Source organism: Ambystoma mexicanum, chromosome 3q (assembly GCF_040938575.1).
Source record: "Ambystoma mexicanum isolate Mex_15411 chromosome 3q, UKY_AmexF1_1, whole genome shotgun sequence".
NCBI lineage: Eukaryota > Metazoa > Chordata > Amphibia > Caudata > Ambystomatidae > Ambystoma > Ambystoma mexicanum.
In genome coordinates this window covers 195,166,714-195,181,529 of record NC_090926.1, presented here as the reverse complement: position 1 = coordinate 195,181,529, position 14,816 = coordinate 195,166,714, and the positions used below count along the sequence as shown (strand labels likewise).

General features: G+C 43.8%; 1 protein-coding gene and 1 long non-coding RNA gene across 3 annotated transcripts in view; one reads left to right on the top strand and one right to left on the bottom strand.

Annotated features, from left to right (window-relative positions):
* The window catches only part of LOC138582318 (retinol dehydrogenase 7-like), a 230,169-nt gene that overhangs the window by 148,293 nt on the left and 67,060 nt on the right, over positions 1–14,816 (top strand). Inside the window, exon 5 of one of the 2 annotated variants that reach the window (XM_069653538.1) lies at positions 7,634–8,070. The exons of the other annotated variant lie outside the window; for it this stretch is intronic. Coding sequence (XP_069509639.1) covers positions 7,634–7,728 — 95 coding nt within the window. The 3' untranslated portion in view covers positions 7,729–8,070. Of the gene's footprint in view, positions 1–7,633; positions 8,071–14,816 lie in introns of those variants that run through there. 2 annotated transcript variants of the gene reach the window in all.
* LOC138582319 (uncharacterized) overlaps positions 1–14,816 on the bottom strand; it is a 76,004-nt gene that overhangs the window by 15,610 nt on the left and 45,578 nt on the right. The gene's annotated exons all lie outside the window — the stretch shown is intronic.

Sequence of the window (14,816 nt, the reverse complement as noted above, 5' to 3'; positions counted from 1 at the left end):
CCAGTGAAAAAAATGGCTGTGCCACGAAGTCTTTTGTTCTGTTGTAATATTTGATTGTTTATACATTCAGCTACATCTATGTTCCATATTCCATCAAGGCAATATTATGTAAGAGACTGGAATATGGAACATTGAACAGAAGTGGAAAGATGCTCAAGTGAAAGGTAGAAGATGGAACACAGAATGTTTTAAGAAAGATGCAGATTTGTTCAGCTGCTTCTGTGTTGTGGAAGTGTCCGGTGGGTTAACGCTCACACTTAATAAATTCCTCCATTTGCAAATAAGTGTGTTGAGGGATTGCTTCATCTGTCCTTTGGCCATTATGTCCCTTTGCCTTCCCCCAGGTTGAGTGACTCTTGTATTCCTTATTTGGGCATGCAGCCTCCCGTGAAAACCGCATCTTTCGCAAGGCTTATGCATTTCATGTGTGCTAGTGCCCAGGAAGAGGGTTGGGACTGTCTGGTGCCAGTCCACACTACTGGTGCCCATATGTCTGGTATGCCTGAATGACTGGAACCACTGTGGGCCATGATAGGCCCACGCCTGGCATGAATGCAAGAGAGCAGAACTTCCATTGGCTATCCCAGATTTCAGAGCGAAACAAATCTTGAATAAGAGAAGGGGATCTGCATCCATTCCACGTCAATCAGCTGAAATTCACACCGAACTACAGAAGGAGTCAAGTATCCTGAAATGAAAGAGCACTCCTGTGGAACCGCCAGAGATGTGCTGGAAGGTTTGGCACCCTGACCCTGCTGTTGTCCCGTCGGACCACTGTTTTTGTATCGATCACAGAAGGCCTGTAAGGGCGCTTTGACCCTTTGGAGTAGTGGGACCAACTATTCTCTGCACCTCCTGCTTACCCTTGAAAATGTCACGCTTCAGAAGTGTTCCTGGGCCATCCAGCGAACTTACCAGCTCAAATCTGGGGTAGCGTATAGGAGAGCCGCTGTCCCGAGTTGACACTCAAGACATTGAGAATCGCTAACTTGTGGTCCTGGGCCCTCTCCCGACAAAACTCTGGGTCCTGATTTATGAGAGTGTGCCTCTACGCGAGCATTTGTGGTCCCTGTGTCACCCTGCTATGGTGAGGGTCATTGTAGGAGCCTTGCATACCTGCCCCCCCGTGCCCTGAGATGTGCTGCACTGGAACTGTCCTCTTTTCTTCATTGAGAGCTGAGAAAAGGCTACTGTCCCGACACAGATGATTGCCCCGTCCCGCAGCCGATGAGACCCAAAGCGACGTGTAACTTCAGAGGTTGACCCTACAAGCAACCTGGCCTAGAGTGGCAAAGTTTGGCCCGTACTGTGTCGAGGGTCGGTGAGTACTTGAATCACTTATCAGTGGCCCCCTAGCACAGCCATTGTTCTTTACGCATAAAAATCCCTGAAAAGCTAGGATAGCTTGCGCTCCCCAGCTATTCCCAAAATTCGAAAGACGCTCTACCTGCAAGGGTAGACCCTCCTCGAATAATATGACACTGTTCTTGCTCGCCTCAAGCCCCTTCCTGAACTACTACAGCTCCCTGAAGAGGACCCGCTTTCGCGTTTACACCCGACCATGCGTTGTTACCGCACTTCTGTACTTTTGAGCAAAAGGCGCCCCACTTCATAGGGCTGGACTGCATAAGTTAGGGATTGACTCTGAAGAACTGCCAATGCGATATTTGTGTTAACTTACCTCTTCTGTTGCAGGTTGTGGTTGTGTTCTTCCCCTTATCCGCATTAGGCAAAACATATTTGTATATATGGTAAATAGTAAGGCGTGTGTGGTAAATGTTTATCATTACTGTGGTTTATTTGTGTTTAGTTATAAGGCCTATAATAAATGTATTTTTGATATACACTTCTCTAGGAGTATTCTGTGGAGTTTTACTGTGTGTGCTCATTGTGGGCTTCCAATCACTCTCGCCCCTCCTGAGACTTAGTCTTGACCGCCTGTCAAGCTACCATAGATTGGTCTGGTTTGTCCAGAAGGTTCCCCATTCCACTAAACTAGGGTGGCCTCATAAACCTCTCACACATCCATCGACCAATCACTTCCAAAAACTCTACACAACGCTATGAACATATTAAACTTCCACACACCAACTGCCACTTAATGTTTTACAAATCTTTTGCATCTGCATTTCCCTTACTTATACAAAATAAATTGTACATAGTGCTCCTATAAATGCACATATGCATTGTGCAGTGGTAGAAGTGCATAAATAGAAGGGGCAGTACGGATGGGCAAGTGTGCATGGGATCCCAGGATAGAAGTGCCAAGGTGGGAGGCCACTGGCTAACTGCTGGGGCGGAGGAGTCCCAAGGGTAGGGTGCATTTAACCGTCCCTTCAACCAAGTTTTTTCTGTCAATTTAATAGGTTTTTATAAGTGAAAATGTTTCATGATGTTAGATCACTGTATATAAGTTATTAATAATTCCTCTTTTAATATATATGGAACAACTATAAACCTCCTGTAGAGGAGGAGGCAAGTGCCTCTACCGGGAGTCCTACCCCTATTTTTCCTATATGTTTCCTATATGTTATGTTATTTTGCATTTATATAGCGCCTTATGTATCATTCGTATGATCTCAAGGCGCTGATAGGTTGAATGCCCTCGGGAGTTCAAGTCAGTAGAGAGAGAGAGGGAGAGAGTCATAAGGTGCGTGGGAGCACCGGATATGTGTGCAGCTGGTGTGGCACTCGTATGGTAGCTGCTTCTTAGAGGTAGGTGTGGTGGTTGGGAGATGAGGAGCACGTGTTCATTCTGGTGGGGTGATACCCAGACTGATTTCTGGCTGTGTTAGGCCTGAGGAGACATATAGGCTAGCGGGTGTGCAGAGCCAGCTGTGTTTAATTAGGATGATGAGGAGTATGTGGTGGGTGTTAGTATGAGAACAGCTATGCCGAATGTGTCATAGTATCGCTGTGTTCAAGTTGAGTGGTGGTATATAGGAGAGAGTGAGCATGGTGATGTGATGTGGTGGTTTTCAATAAGTGCTTGAGATCGAGCGCACATCTGAACCATTTGTTCTATCTGTTTTATTCACTCTGTCTGTTCATACATTTTGCCTGGTTCTTAATTTGGTTTACTAGTCATTCCATTCATTCTATCCATTCGATCGTCTGTTCCATCCACTCCATTCGTTCCGCCATCTCGATTCATTTCATCCACTGCATTCGTTCCTTCCACTGCATCCGTTCCATCCACTCCACCGGTTCCATTCATTCTATACGTTCCATCTACTCCATCCGTCGCATGCACCCCATCCGTCCCATGCACTCCATCTGTCCCATGCACTACATTGGTTCTATGCACTCCATTAGTTCCATGCACTTTATCTGTTTCATGCACTCCATCCATTCCATGCACTCCATCGCTTTTATCCATTCCATCAGTTCCATGCATTCCATCAGTTCCATGCATTCCATCAGTTCCATCCACTCTATCCGTTCCAACTACGATATCCGTTCCACCCACTTCATCCGTCCCAAGCACTTCATCCATCCTACGCATTCCATCCATCCCATGCACCATGTCCGTCTTACGCATTCCATCCGTTCCATGCACACTATCCGTTCCATGCACTCTATCCGTTCCATGCACTCTATCCGTTCCATCCATTCCAGCCTTTCCATCCACATCATCCGTTCTATCTGTTCCAAGCACTATATCAGATCCCTCTACTTCATCCGTTTCATCGCCACTCTATCCATTCCATCCACTCTATCCGTTCCATCCACTCTATTCGTTCCATCCACTCTATCCGTTCCATCCACTGTATCCGCGCCATCCATGCCATGTGTTCTATCCGCTCTATGCGTTCCATTTGATCGATCCACTCTGTCCGATCTAGCCACTCCATCCGATCCGTTCGCTCCATTTGATCTGTCCGCTCCATTTGATCCATCCACTTCATCCGTTCCGTCCAATTTATCTGTTCTGTCCACTTTATCCGTTCCATCCACTTCATCTCTTCCAACCACTTCATACGTTACACCTACTGTCTCTGATTCGTCCACTACGTCCGTTTCATCCGTTGCATCCATTTCGTCCGTTTCATCTGCAGCATCCATTTCACCCACTGCTTCTACTTCAATTCCTCTTATTCACTTCATTCTTTTCATTCACTTTGTTCCTTTCGTCCACTTCATTCCTTTCGTCCACTTCATTCGTTCTATTCAGTTTATCCATTTTAATTCTCGTTAGCAGATTTTGGTTTTTGATTTTTCTCGCTCGGGTCTCGATGCTGGATTGTTGTTTTTCATGAAGCAACCTTGGGCTAAAGTCTTTGTTGCTGTTATCCTGTTTGATTTAAGAGTTGATTTTAGGGAAAGAGCCACGTTTTCAGTAATTTGCGGAAAGACATGAGGTCCTCGGTGAGTCGGATGTGGGGTGGAAGAGCGTTCCACAGAGTGGGGCCCAGGGCTGAGAATGATGATTCACCTAACCTAACTGAGTTGGTTTTTGGTATAACTAGGAGGCCGGCAGAGCTTGATCTAAGAGTGTGTGGAGGATGGTAGAGTTTTAGTTTGTCTTGCAGATATTGAGGTCCAGTTTTATGCTTCGCTCGGTGAAAGGTGAGGTATGGAAAAATGCACCTAAGAGTTTTGAGGTGGTAGTGGCAGGACTTAGAGACATTGTTGACTTGGAGCGAGAGGGTTAGGTCAGAGTCTAGGGTGCATCCAAGGTTTTTTACTGCGATTGAGGGTGTCAGGGAAATGCCCATGGCAGATGGCCCGGGTAGCGGGTGCGGAAGAAGTTCAGCGTTGCCACATACCATGATTTCGGTTTTGGAGGGGTTTAGCAAGAGGTGGTTTGTGGACATCCAATGATCTATGTCAAGAAGGCAGGCGGCGAGGTCGGGGTGGCAGTTGGGTTTTGAATTAAGGAGTTTTAGGATTAGTTGTGTGTCATCGGCGTAGTTGTAGCACAGGATATTATGTGAGCGGATTATTCATGGGAGGGTGGACATATAGAGGTTGAACAGGAGGGCTGATAGGCATGCCCCTTGTGGAACTCCGGTGTTGACTGGTCGGGCGTGGGAAGCATAGGCGGAGAGTAGAGTTATTTGGTTCCTATTGCTGAGGAAGGATGCTATCCATTTGAGAGCGTTTCCACGGATTCCCAGGGAGTGGAGGCGGTCGAGGAGGATTGAGTGGTTGATTGTGTCGAAGGCGGCGGATAGGTCAAGAAGGATTAATGCGGCGCATCCTGCAGAAACTGCAGTGTTTTTAAGGTCATCCCAGATTGAGGTTAGGGTGGTTTCTGTTCCGTGTCAGGCTCTGAAACCTAATTGAGCGGGGTCTAGGAGATTGTTGGTTTCGACAAAGGCATTTAGTTGGGAGTAGGCGGTTCGGTCAATGAGTTTGGCAAGGGACCTGGTGTTGGAAGCCGTACATTGCGACATGCACAACGCCAATAATGGTCCCTATACTGCGAAGAATCTCCAAAACAAGTTATCCATTGAGAAAGCCCTGTATGATGTACCCACAGAGAAATGACAGTCTCTTAAAGGAAGTACCGGAAGAAGTATGAAGATGAATGAAAGAGAAGACTGGTGACGTCACATGAAGCAGAAATGACGCACCCAGAAGAGATGCTAATGGAGAAGGTGAATAGACCTTATTGAATCTGATGGTGAAGAAAACAATATTTCATGTACAGAATGAAGATTGCACGTGCAGAGAGCCCTGAAGAAAATGTAAGCCGTTTTATAATTGTACAAATGCTGAAATGCAAGTAGATTAAGTAATCATGAAGGCTAGCTGTACATAGTGAATAGACTACAGGCGGTGCTGCCAATATATATATATATATGTATATATGTATGTATATATATATATATATATATATATATATATATATATATATATATATATATATATATATATATATATATATATATGTATATATATATATATTACACAGCCACAGTAGTGGCTGTGTAGTTATGGTTAAGTTGCTGTTTCCATAGGAAGAGCACTTTTTGGGCGGCTTATAACTCTGCTCCACTTGGACGAATCCTCACCAAACTTTGCAAAAAAAGTATATGGCCCACTCTGAATTTTTATGCAAAGTTTGGTGATGTTTGGTCCGGGGGGGGGGCGAAGTTGTAGGGGGGGCTCCCAAAACATCTCTTTTCCCATAGACTCAATGGGGGAAAACTTTGCACACGGCTACAGGCCAAAACTCTGGACGGATTTGCACCAAATTTGTGGCAGTGGCAGGGGCATGGGCGCAAAGGTGTGCTTTTGTAAATGTTGTGACAATCCATCCAGTAGTTCTCTTAAAAACGATCAAAAAGTATGTCTCTAGAAATTAGTGATATCTATGTCCGCTCCGCAGTCACACTTCCCTGTTCGCTCCGTGGACAAGATTGCAATTGGCTAATCCGTGGCGTGCTGCCCATGACCATGTTGTGCTTTCACCGATTGGTTGTGGCACAGCGTGAAGTGCGTCGTAATCTTTCGATACGTCCGCCATGTTTACTTTGTTTTCTGTTGAACGCGAACATCGCCGCTAACATACCTAAACGAAGAAGACACCAATGCACTTGTTACACTTATGGAACACTGTTTCGAAAGGTGAGTGTTAATGATACATGGTAGTAGAAAGTTAAACAGTGAAATATTCTTGTTAGCACTGTCATACGGTACAGTGGGACTTGCTACTCATTGTGCGAAATGAACTTAATGCGTCCATTTCACAATATATAAACAACATTACTGCAGTCAGGCTGGCGTCCTACTGTTTGAAATCTGAGCCAGCCACCTGCACTATTTCGTACACAAAGCTCTTCTGCACGTGTACGGGAGTAGCGGTTCTCATGAATAGCTGCTGATATGTTGTTGCAAAATGAGAATGTATTTGCATACGGAGTGAAGGTCACTGCATTTTCTCTTTTCAATACGAGCTCAGTACGGCCGTACATTTGTCAACACCCATAAGGGTACCTTGTTTTTTAACCTTAAGGTACAGGGAAAAAGTAGAAAGAATGTAGGGAGTAACATTTTGAAAAACATATCGTTTGATAAGGTTATGCTTCAAAAACGTTTGCACCGACCATGCAAAATTAGTTCCCGAAGAGCCACTCTTCCACATACACTACTGTCTGACTGCAGCAAATGCAATGGAGGCGGTCCACATCATGTAAGTGTATTTTTGCCGCCTATATACCGAATTGATGTTATTTTTCACTTTGTAAAAAAATATATATTTTTCCTAATGAATTACAAGTTTTATGTGCCGTTGCAATTTTTTTTACCATTATGGACATTGCACATTGTCGCCGTTTGTATGGTGCCACTACATTTCCCCAAATTAAAATAATATTTAATAAAAAAAGTATGTGTTATAATTTTGTTTTGTACAGAGGTTATGTAGTGATACACGTTTTATTTCCCCTTCCACCGCTCAGCTACTTCCAAACAAACATTTTATTATTAATAACGATGTTCCAGCTTTCTGTGGCGTTCGATTTATTTTCCCCATTATGGACATTGTACATTGTCGCCGTCCATAGGGTCCCACTACATTTCCTCCTATTCAATTACATTTTTACTGAAAATGTTATGTATTACAACTTTGGTTTATCCAAATGTTGTGTATTCATACATGTTTTATCTCCCCTTTCCCCCTCAGATACTTCCTTCCCTAATGTGATTGTCACGGATTACAGCTGCCGAGTGACGGCTTTTTTAACCATCAAATGCAACTGTTCATCACCGGTTGTCTGAGCGTCATAAATCACTGGGATGATCGTGTCGGCCCTCTGTGTCCTTACGCTTCTGTTGCCATAAGAAGTAACATTCCATCCTTTCTGGTGGTGTAGATCACAGCAGTTGATGTGGTCTTGCACATCAATGTGGGAGAAAAACAACTACTTTGGCAGCAACGCTTACTTTCTGTGTGTGAAAAAAAACAACGTGGCCTTTAACATTTTCATTGTCGACCAAAGAGACAAACTTAATACTTCTATGGAAATGTGAATAGGGCGATCATTTCGCACAGTTCATTGTGAAACAAAACTACTTTACTAATTGCATAGGGCGATCATTTCGCTCAGTTTATTGTGAAATAAAACTACTGTACTAATTATTAAATTTTAGTGTTTTCTTTACAAATGTACTCTCTGTTTTCACAATGTGGTATGCTACGTTGCAGGTCGTAATGTGTTCTTTTGTAGGTGCTACATCACGGCACGTACGTCCATATGGATGCATTTGTTTAAGCTGCCAAGGAACGTTATGGAGAAAGGTACTGCACACCACTTGCATTGGCTACGGGAGGGTCAGGCCCATCTCATATGCTTTAGTGCCGTCAGGCCAATTTCTGTCACCGTCAGGCCAATTTCTGTCACCCAGATGCCTTATGCACAGAAATGTTTTTCGACATGTGCCCCTTACGAAATTATGTGTTGAAAGGTCAGTGGTACTGGTTTGCTTCCAGTATTTCTGACGTCATTGCGCTTCACATCACAGAGTTTGTTTGGGATTTTATGTCAACGTAAGTACACTACTCCTTTGCGTTTTTTACACACATTTTTACAGAAAAAATGACTACATGTACAACACATGTATGTAAAGGTCATTGACAACAACGGAAAAGCTTTGTGTTGTGCATGTGATTGTGTTTTCATATTTAACAAGTTCCGTTGTGTACATAACAAATCAATGGTACAGCTTCCGTCTCTGAGGGGTAGCCTCTATGTATGGTTAGTGGCCACAATGTCGGGGATTTGGCTACAGGTCTTTACTGTAAGGGACAAAACATTGCATTGAGCTCGCAATGTCCACCAGGGACTGCCTTTCTGGTAAAGATCTTGCTCATAACCACACATTTCTCAAGGAACACAAATGTGGTGCTGCTATTACAGTCACACAGTTTCATTTTTGCTTTCTGCAGCCTGCAATGGAAAGTGAAGAAGGCTTTCTATCCAACACCCGTCTTCCCTTTCTATGGTGGCCATCTTGAAAAAGGATGTGTCTTCTTTAGCCGGGAACGCCATAGGCATTCCGGTTGAAGACAAAAAATCCTCTTTCTTGGTACCACGGATTACTGCTGTAAAATCTCGATTGCTAATGGCATTCATCCCCCACTCTTTGGGGAGTAATGAGGGTTAATGATCCAGATACGTCGGTATGCACTCTTGCTTATATTGTGTTGCACACTTGCATTGTGGAGTTCTGCGCCGGAACTTTTGCAGTAACAAGTTCCTACAAGAATACCCAATGTACTTTTGCACTATCAACCAGTTACACATGTCATTGTGAAGTGTATATGACTTTTCGAACACGCCCCCATGCTGTGCGCCAGCATATGATAATGTGGAATTCTTCGAAAGGTGGGCAGTTACTTCAGTAGTATGCCTATGTGTTACTATTAGAACTCTGATAAATGTAGTAGAACATTTTTGTTACAGTACTGTTATGATGCATTTACACTACTAAATACCTATGGCATTCAGTTAAATAAAACTTTGCTACAGGGACGTTATGGTTACGTTGCCCACCCAAAAACCTGTAAAATTCACTAGAAAAAAAAACTTTGTTGAGGGGACATTATGGTTAAGTTGCCCAAAGAAAAACCTGTGCACTTCACTAAAAAAAATGTTTGCCCTCCACTTATGGTTCAAATTTAAAAGGAAGTTTTCATCAACATTATTTTCACATGTGATGTCATCAGTGATGTCATCAATGATATTTGTGATGTCATCTTTGATGTCCTGGGTGTTAGTCTTAGCAATGCACGTAAATGGTGCGAGTTATGGTTACTTAGCTTACCATAATGGGGGAATGTGCAGTGTTTTTTGGTTTCACTGTGAAGTATAACATCCCTTTAACAAAGTTCTTTTACTGAATGTACATATATAGATATGGCAGTGAACGAAAACAAAGGGGCTAAACATGTGATGTTGTCAGTGATGTCATCAGTGACATTTGAGATGACATCTTTCATGTTCTGGGTGTTACTGTTAGCAGTGCACAGTGGCAATGGCAAGTAAGGGGGCTCAGTCTGCCATAACTGGCGAATTTCAGGGGTTTTTCGTTTTTAATTTGAACCAAAATGTGTAGGGCGAACATTTTATTTTAGTGAAGTGCACAGGTTTTTCATTGGGCCGCTTAACCATAACGTCCCCTCAACAAAGTTTTTTTTGTAGTGATATATATATATATATATCACTGAAAAAACGTTGTTAAAGGGACATTATGGTTAAGTTGCGCTACTCAAAACCTAGGCAATTCAATGTCAATGGAAAAACGTTGTTTCAGGGACGTTATGGTCACAGGTAAAACCAAAAACCACCAGAAATTCACAAGTTATGGTAAGCTGAGCAACCATAACCTGCGCTACCCCTGTGCACTGCAAGGACTAACACCCATGACATCAAAGATGACATCACAAATGTTGCTGATGTTGGTCAACCAGTTGGTGGTAGATGTTTTTTTTTCCGGCTGGGGCCTCTCTCTGCAACAGCCTCCCTGCCTCCCGGAAACTTGAGGAGAACCATCGCCGGTTCCAGAAAAACTTCAAAGCCTTTGTCTTTGCGTCTGCTTTTTCTCCTCCTTTCCCCGGCTGACTGCCTGGTGGAAACTGATTCTGCACTGGTTACCTGGTGACTCTCTGATGTCGGGCCCATGCTACCTCCGCCCTTACCTTGCACACATCCACCATAGCCTTCTGCACTTCTTTGTACAAAGAGACCTTCTGCCACAGTTTTTGCGTACACACCACAACCACAAACCTTATTGAGCAGTGTCTTTCACTACACAGTCCCATTTCCATGGCTCCCATCCTGAAAATGGCTGGATGCAGCACATGTAATCCGGAAACTACAGCGGAATCTGCTGAGTTCTCGTGCTAGGAAGCTGGGGGAAGGAGGGAAAGTGGGAAACAGGGTAGGCGATTGGGTCTTTAGTTGTCCCTCTGAAAAGTTTTTTTCTGTGTTTTTTTTAATGTTTTTATACATGCTTGCAAACCACCTTTTTTGTTTTTTCTCTTTGTATAACTTTCTGTTTGCTTCTCCTCCTTCAATTTTTACCGAATTATGGGCACCGCTTTGTGCACAGTGCACAAGAAAATAGTATTGACAATGGCATTCAAAGAAATGCCATTTGCATGGAAATTCATGCTCTCATAGTGGGTGGCGAACATCCCATCAGTGCACATAAATGCAGGATTGCCTCTGTTCATAAGACACCTTTTGAGCTGTGGTTGGGGACAAATTACACCGGCATCGTCCAATACTTCTCTTGGGGGAATGGGTGAGAAAACAACCTTGACAGTGGAAAAAATCTGCATCACTGCAATCATCAACTTCTTCAGGTGAGGGTGAGTAGATTGAAGGGAATGGCAAAATAAGGGGATGGGATTGTGGTAAAATAGAAAGGTAACGGGGGTTGTCTAGTATAAACAAAGAATGTTTAGTATATAACGAGGAGCGTTTAAACGAGGAGCGTTTTATAGAGCCCTGTTTCCTACCTCAAGGCAGGTCTAGAAGGAGTCATTTCAAAACCCCACGCGGGTAACTAGGTGGCGCATAAATAGTTTTATGATAGGGAATGACTCAAACTCCAATCAGGGTATTTTATGGGCTAGGAGAAAAGGAGTACCATGGTGTACATGTGAAAAGTCGACCAGCCTGTCTGTGTGTGTATTTTGTAATTGAAAAGAAAATAAGCTGTGAAGTTGTAGTTGAGATAAAAAAGTTATTATCTACTTTAGGTCATTGTTGGCGCAGACTGAAAAGGTAGATTGAGATAATTGAGAAGTAGAGGGTTTGAGCGGCGAAGGTTGGAGCGTGCTCATATTTGTTGTTTTTCGGAAACTTATCTGTGTAACTAATGGTAAGTAATGACAGTCAATTGAGACTTGTCACAATGGGAATATTTCTCCACTGATGCACCTGTGTAAAGATTTGCCAAAACACGTGCCTAAGCTCAGACAGTGTAGTGCAGAGTGGGTAAAGGGCACAGCAGACAAAATGTTCTTGCCATGGCCACAAGGGGGATCGCTGACAGAAGCGGTTTTGCAAAACATGACCACATACTTTCACACTGCATACACAGGGAAGAAATTGGAGAAGAAATTAGCTATTTTAGAGCTCTGGAAGATGTAGCAGGAGGAGCGGGAGGATCTGCCTTCTGAGGACTGGATGCTTAATTAGTGTAGGGAGGAAGGTGTTCAGCCTTCTGCTCCGCTTAACTCACCAGAAGTAAACAGCGATAGTACAGAAGATGTAGGATTGTATCCGTTAAAACTAAAAGTGGTGACAGGCTATAGTAATCTGATATATGAACCACCTGCCTACAGCAGTGACGATAGTCCAGAAGAGACTAGAAGAAAGGAGGAGATCTTTAAGATCTTACAGGACAAGCAGGAGAAAAGCGAACGATCGAATGTGACCACAGACATATAACGAGAGATTAAGAGATGGAAAGGGGAAAAGGATAAAGCTGATGAGGTAACGCTTGTACAGAACGAATGGATGGGTGGACAGATATTGCTCAAGATCGATGGGAAAAGTATTGAGGAAGTTAGGCAAAGGGAAGATCAAGACGAACAGGATAGAAAAGACAAGGAACGAGAGAAAAGACTGACAGTAGATGAGTACAAGAGAAAGAATAGACAAAAACAAGAACAGATGTATCAGGAAGAACAGCAAAAGAAGGAAAAAAGGGAAGAGGAGCAAAGGAAGTATGACAACAGGCAGAGAGCAATCGAAGAACAAGATAGGCAAGAAAGGAAGAGAGAAGAGGAGGAAGCACAGAAATTAAGGGATAAAAGGATGCAGAGACGAAGGGAAGAACAGCAAAGGGCAAACGAAAGAAGAGAGGAGAAAAGACATGAAGAGGAAAGAGTTAGATGGGACGCAAGAAAGCAAAGAGAATTAGACAAAGAAATGAAGCAAAAAAAAGACAAAGGGAGCGCGATATTGATCACATTCAGAAGGAGTTAATGGAACCAAGTCCAGTAATATCATCGGGCAATATAGAGGAGTTCCTTCCGTCACAGGGACCAATGTCAGGGCCTTCTAAGGTAACCGTAGAGGAGAATTTTGACATAGGGAGCATCGGAGATAGGATCGATAAGGCATATCAAGACTTAAGGGAAAGCAGCGAATTGGGAAGCCGAGGGAAGGGAGAACAATCCCTGGTCCTCCAATTACAAAGTGAGGAAAAATACCTGTTTTGTCTCAAGCACAGAGCATTGTCCTTAGACAGGCTGACTTTAAATAAGGGTGAAGGGCACAAAAACCATACCAGCTGGGGCCTAAATATGTCAGACGAAGAGAGAGAAATCTTATGTGGGGAGGAGGGAGTAAGTGCATGCAGTCCTGATGGATGTCTGCAGACAGACAGGGAAGTAAGGTGGTCCGATTTAGAGCAACCTAAGGATAGGACGCCAGATCCTATACCATATCCAGAGCGACCTAAAGGACGATCGCATAGCGAGAAGGGAGAGTTGCCACCATATGTGAACAGGCCGAGGTCGTTACCAGGTAGAAGACGATCAGGAACCATTGTCCCCACTATGGATAGGCAGACAATAGGAGCCGATTGCGGATTTGGGTTCATGCAGTTCCCTTTATTGGAGAAAGGAGGGGCTAGACTGCAGTATATTCAATGGCCGCAAATGGATTTGGATAACTAAAGATGTAAACTTCCCAGTTTAACGGTGGGTGCGGGGAAATGGATTTATGAGCTAGAAAAAATGACAGGAGGAAATACTCTAGCAATAGGGAACATTAAGGGTCTCCTAGCAGCTATTCTTGGGGAAAGGGCCAATGACATTTGGACGAGAGCAGCATATTCAAGTACCACGGCACAGAACACAGCGCCATTTAACAATTGTAGAGCAGATGTCTGGAGAGCACTTACGGTGCAGTATCCTGACACGTCAGATATGGGTGCAATTATGGCATGTAAGATGAGAGAAGACGAAGGTCTGCTTGCTTACATTCAAAGTATTCAGGAACGGTGGACTCTTGAAATGCAGGAACTATGGGGGAAGACAGTGTCAGTATTCTATCACATTTTATGTGAAGGATTGCCAGAACAGGTACAGAGACAGCTCAAGAAACTAGTGGGAATGGAAGCGAAGCCATGGGCAGAAATACAGTTGACCATAGAGCATCACTGTTGGCTGTTGCAAGAGAAAAATAAGAAGAAGGAAGATGCTAGAAAACTTGAGGAAGCCAAGTTAGTTCAGAAGAAATTGTCAAAGTATGGCATAGAAGGGGCAGTATTGACAAGCGGAGAAGGATTGGGAATACAGCAAGCAGTGACAGGCAAATAACCAGCCAGATGGATCAAGGAGGGAAAGGGTTTATGCCACAAAACAAAGGAATGGGCTACAGAGGAAGGGGTGATTTTCGGAATAATCAAGGCGGTTTTCAGAATATGCAATCAGAATGTCCAAGGAGGATTCAACCAAGGGGGGCTATTCAGAAGAGCTCCTCCTGTATGTTGGACATGTGGGATGACAGGGCACATTGCGTGCACATGTGGAAGCAAAGGGTATGTACAGAATGGGCAATTCTCAAGAGGGGGGACAGCTTATTCTCCAGCATATAGTTCACACGCTAGGGACGGGTTTGCCCAAGATCAGACAGTGTATAGAGCACAAGCGCCGCAAATGCAACAGGCATTGCAGCCACAGCAAGCAGCATTGAATCTGTCGCAAGAGCAGTCACAGCACACACCCATGCAAATACAGCAGAATGCAAACACAGGGCAGCTACTGACACCTCGAGTAGGGGGTGTCACTTTGGTGGGAGGAAGTCCTTTTACAGGTACAGGGATATGCATGTACCCACAATAAG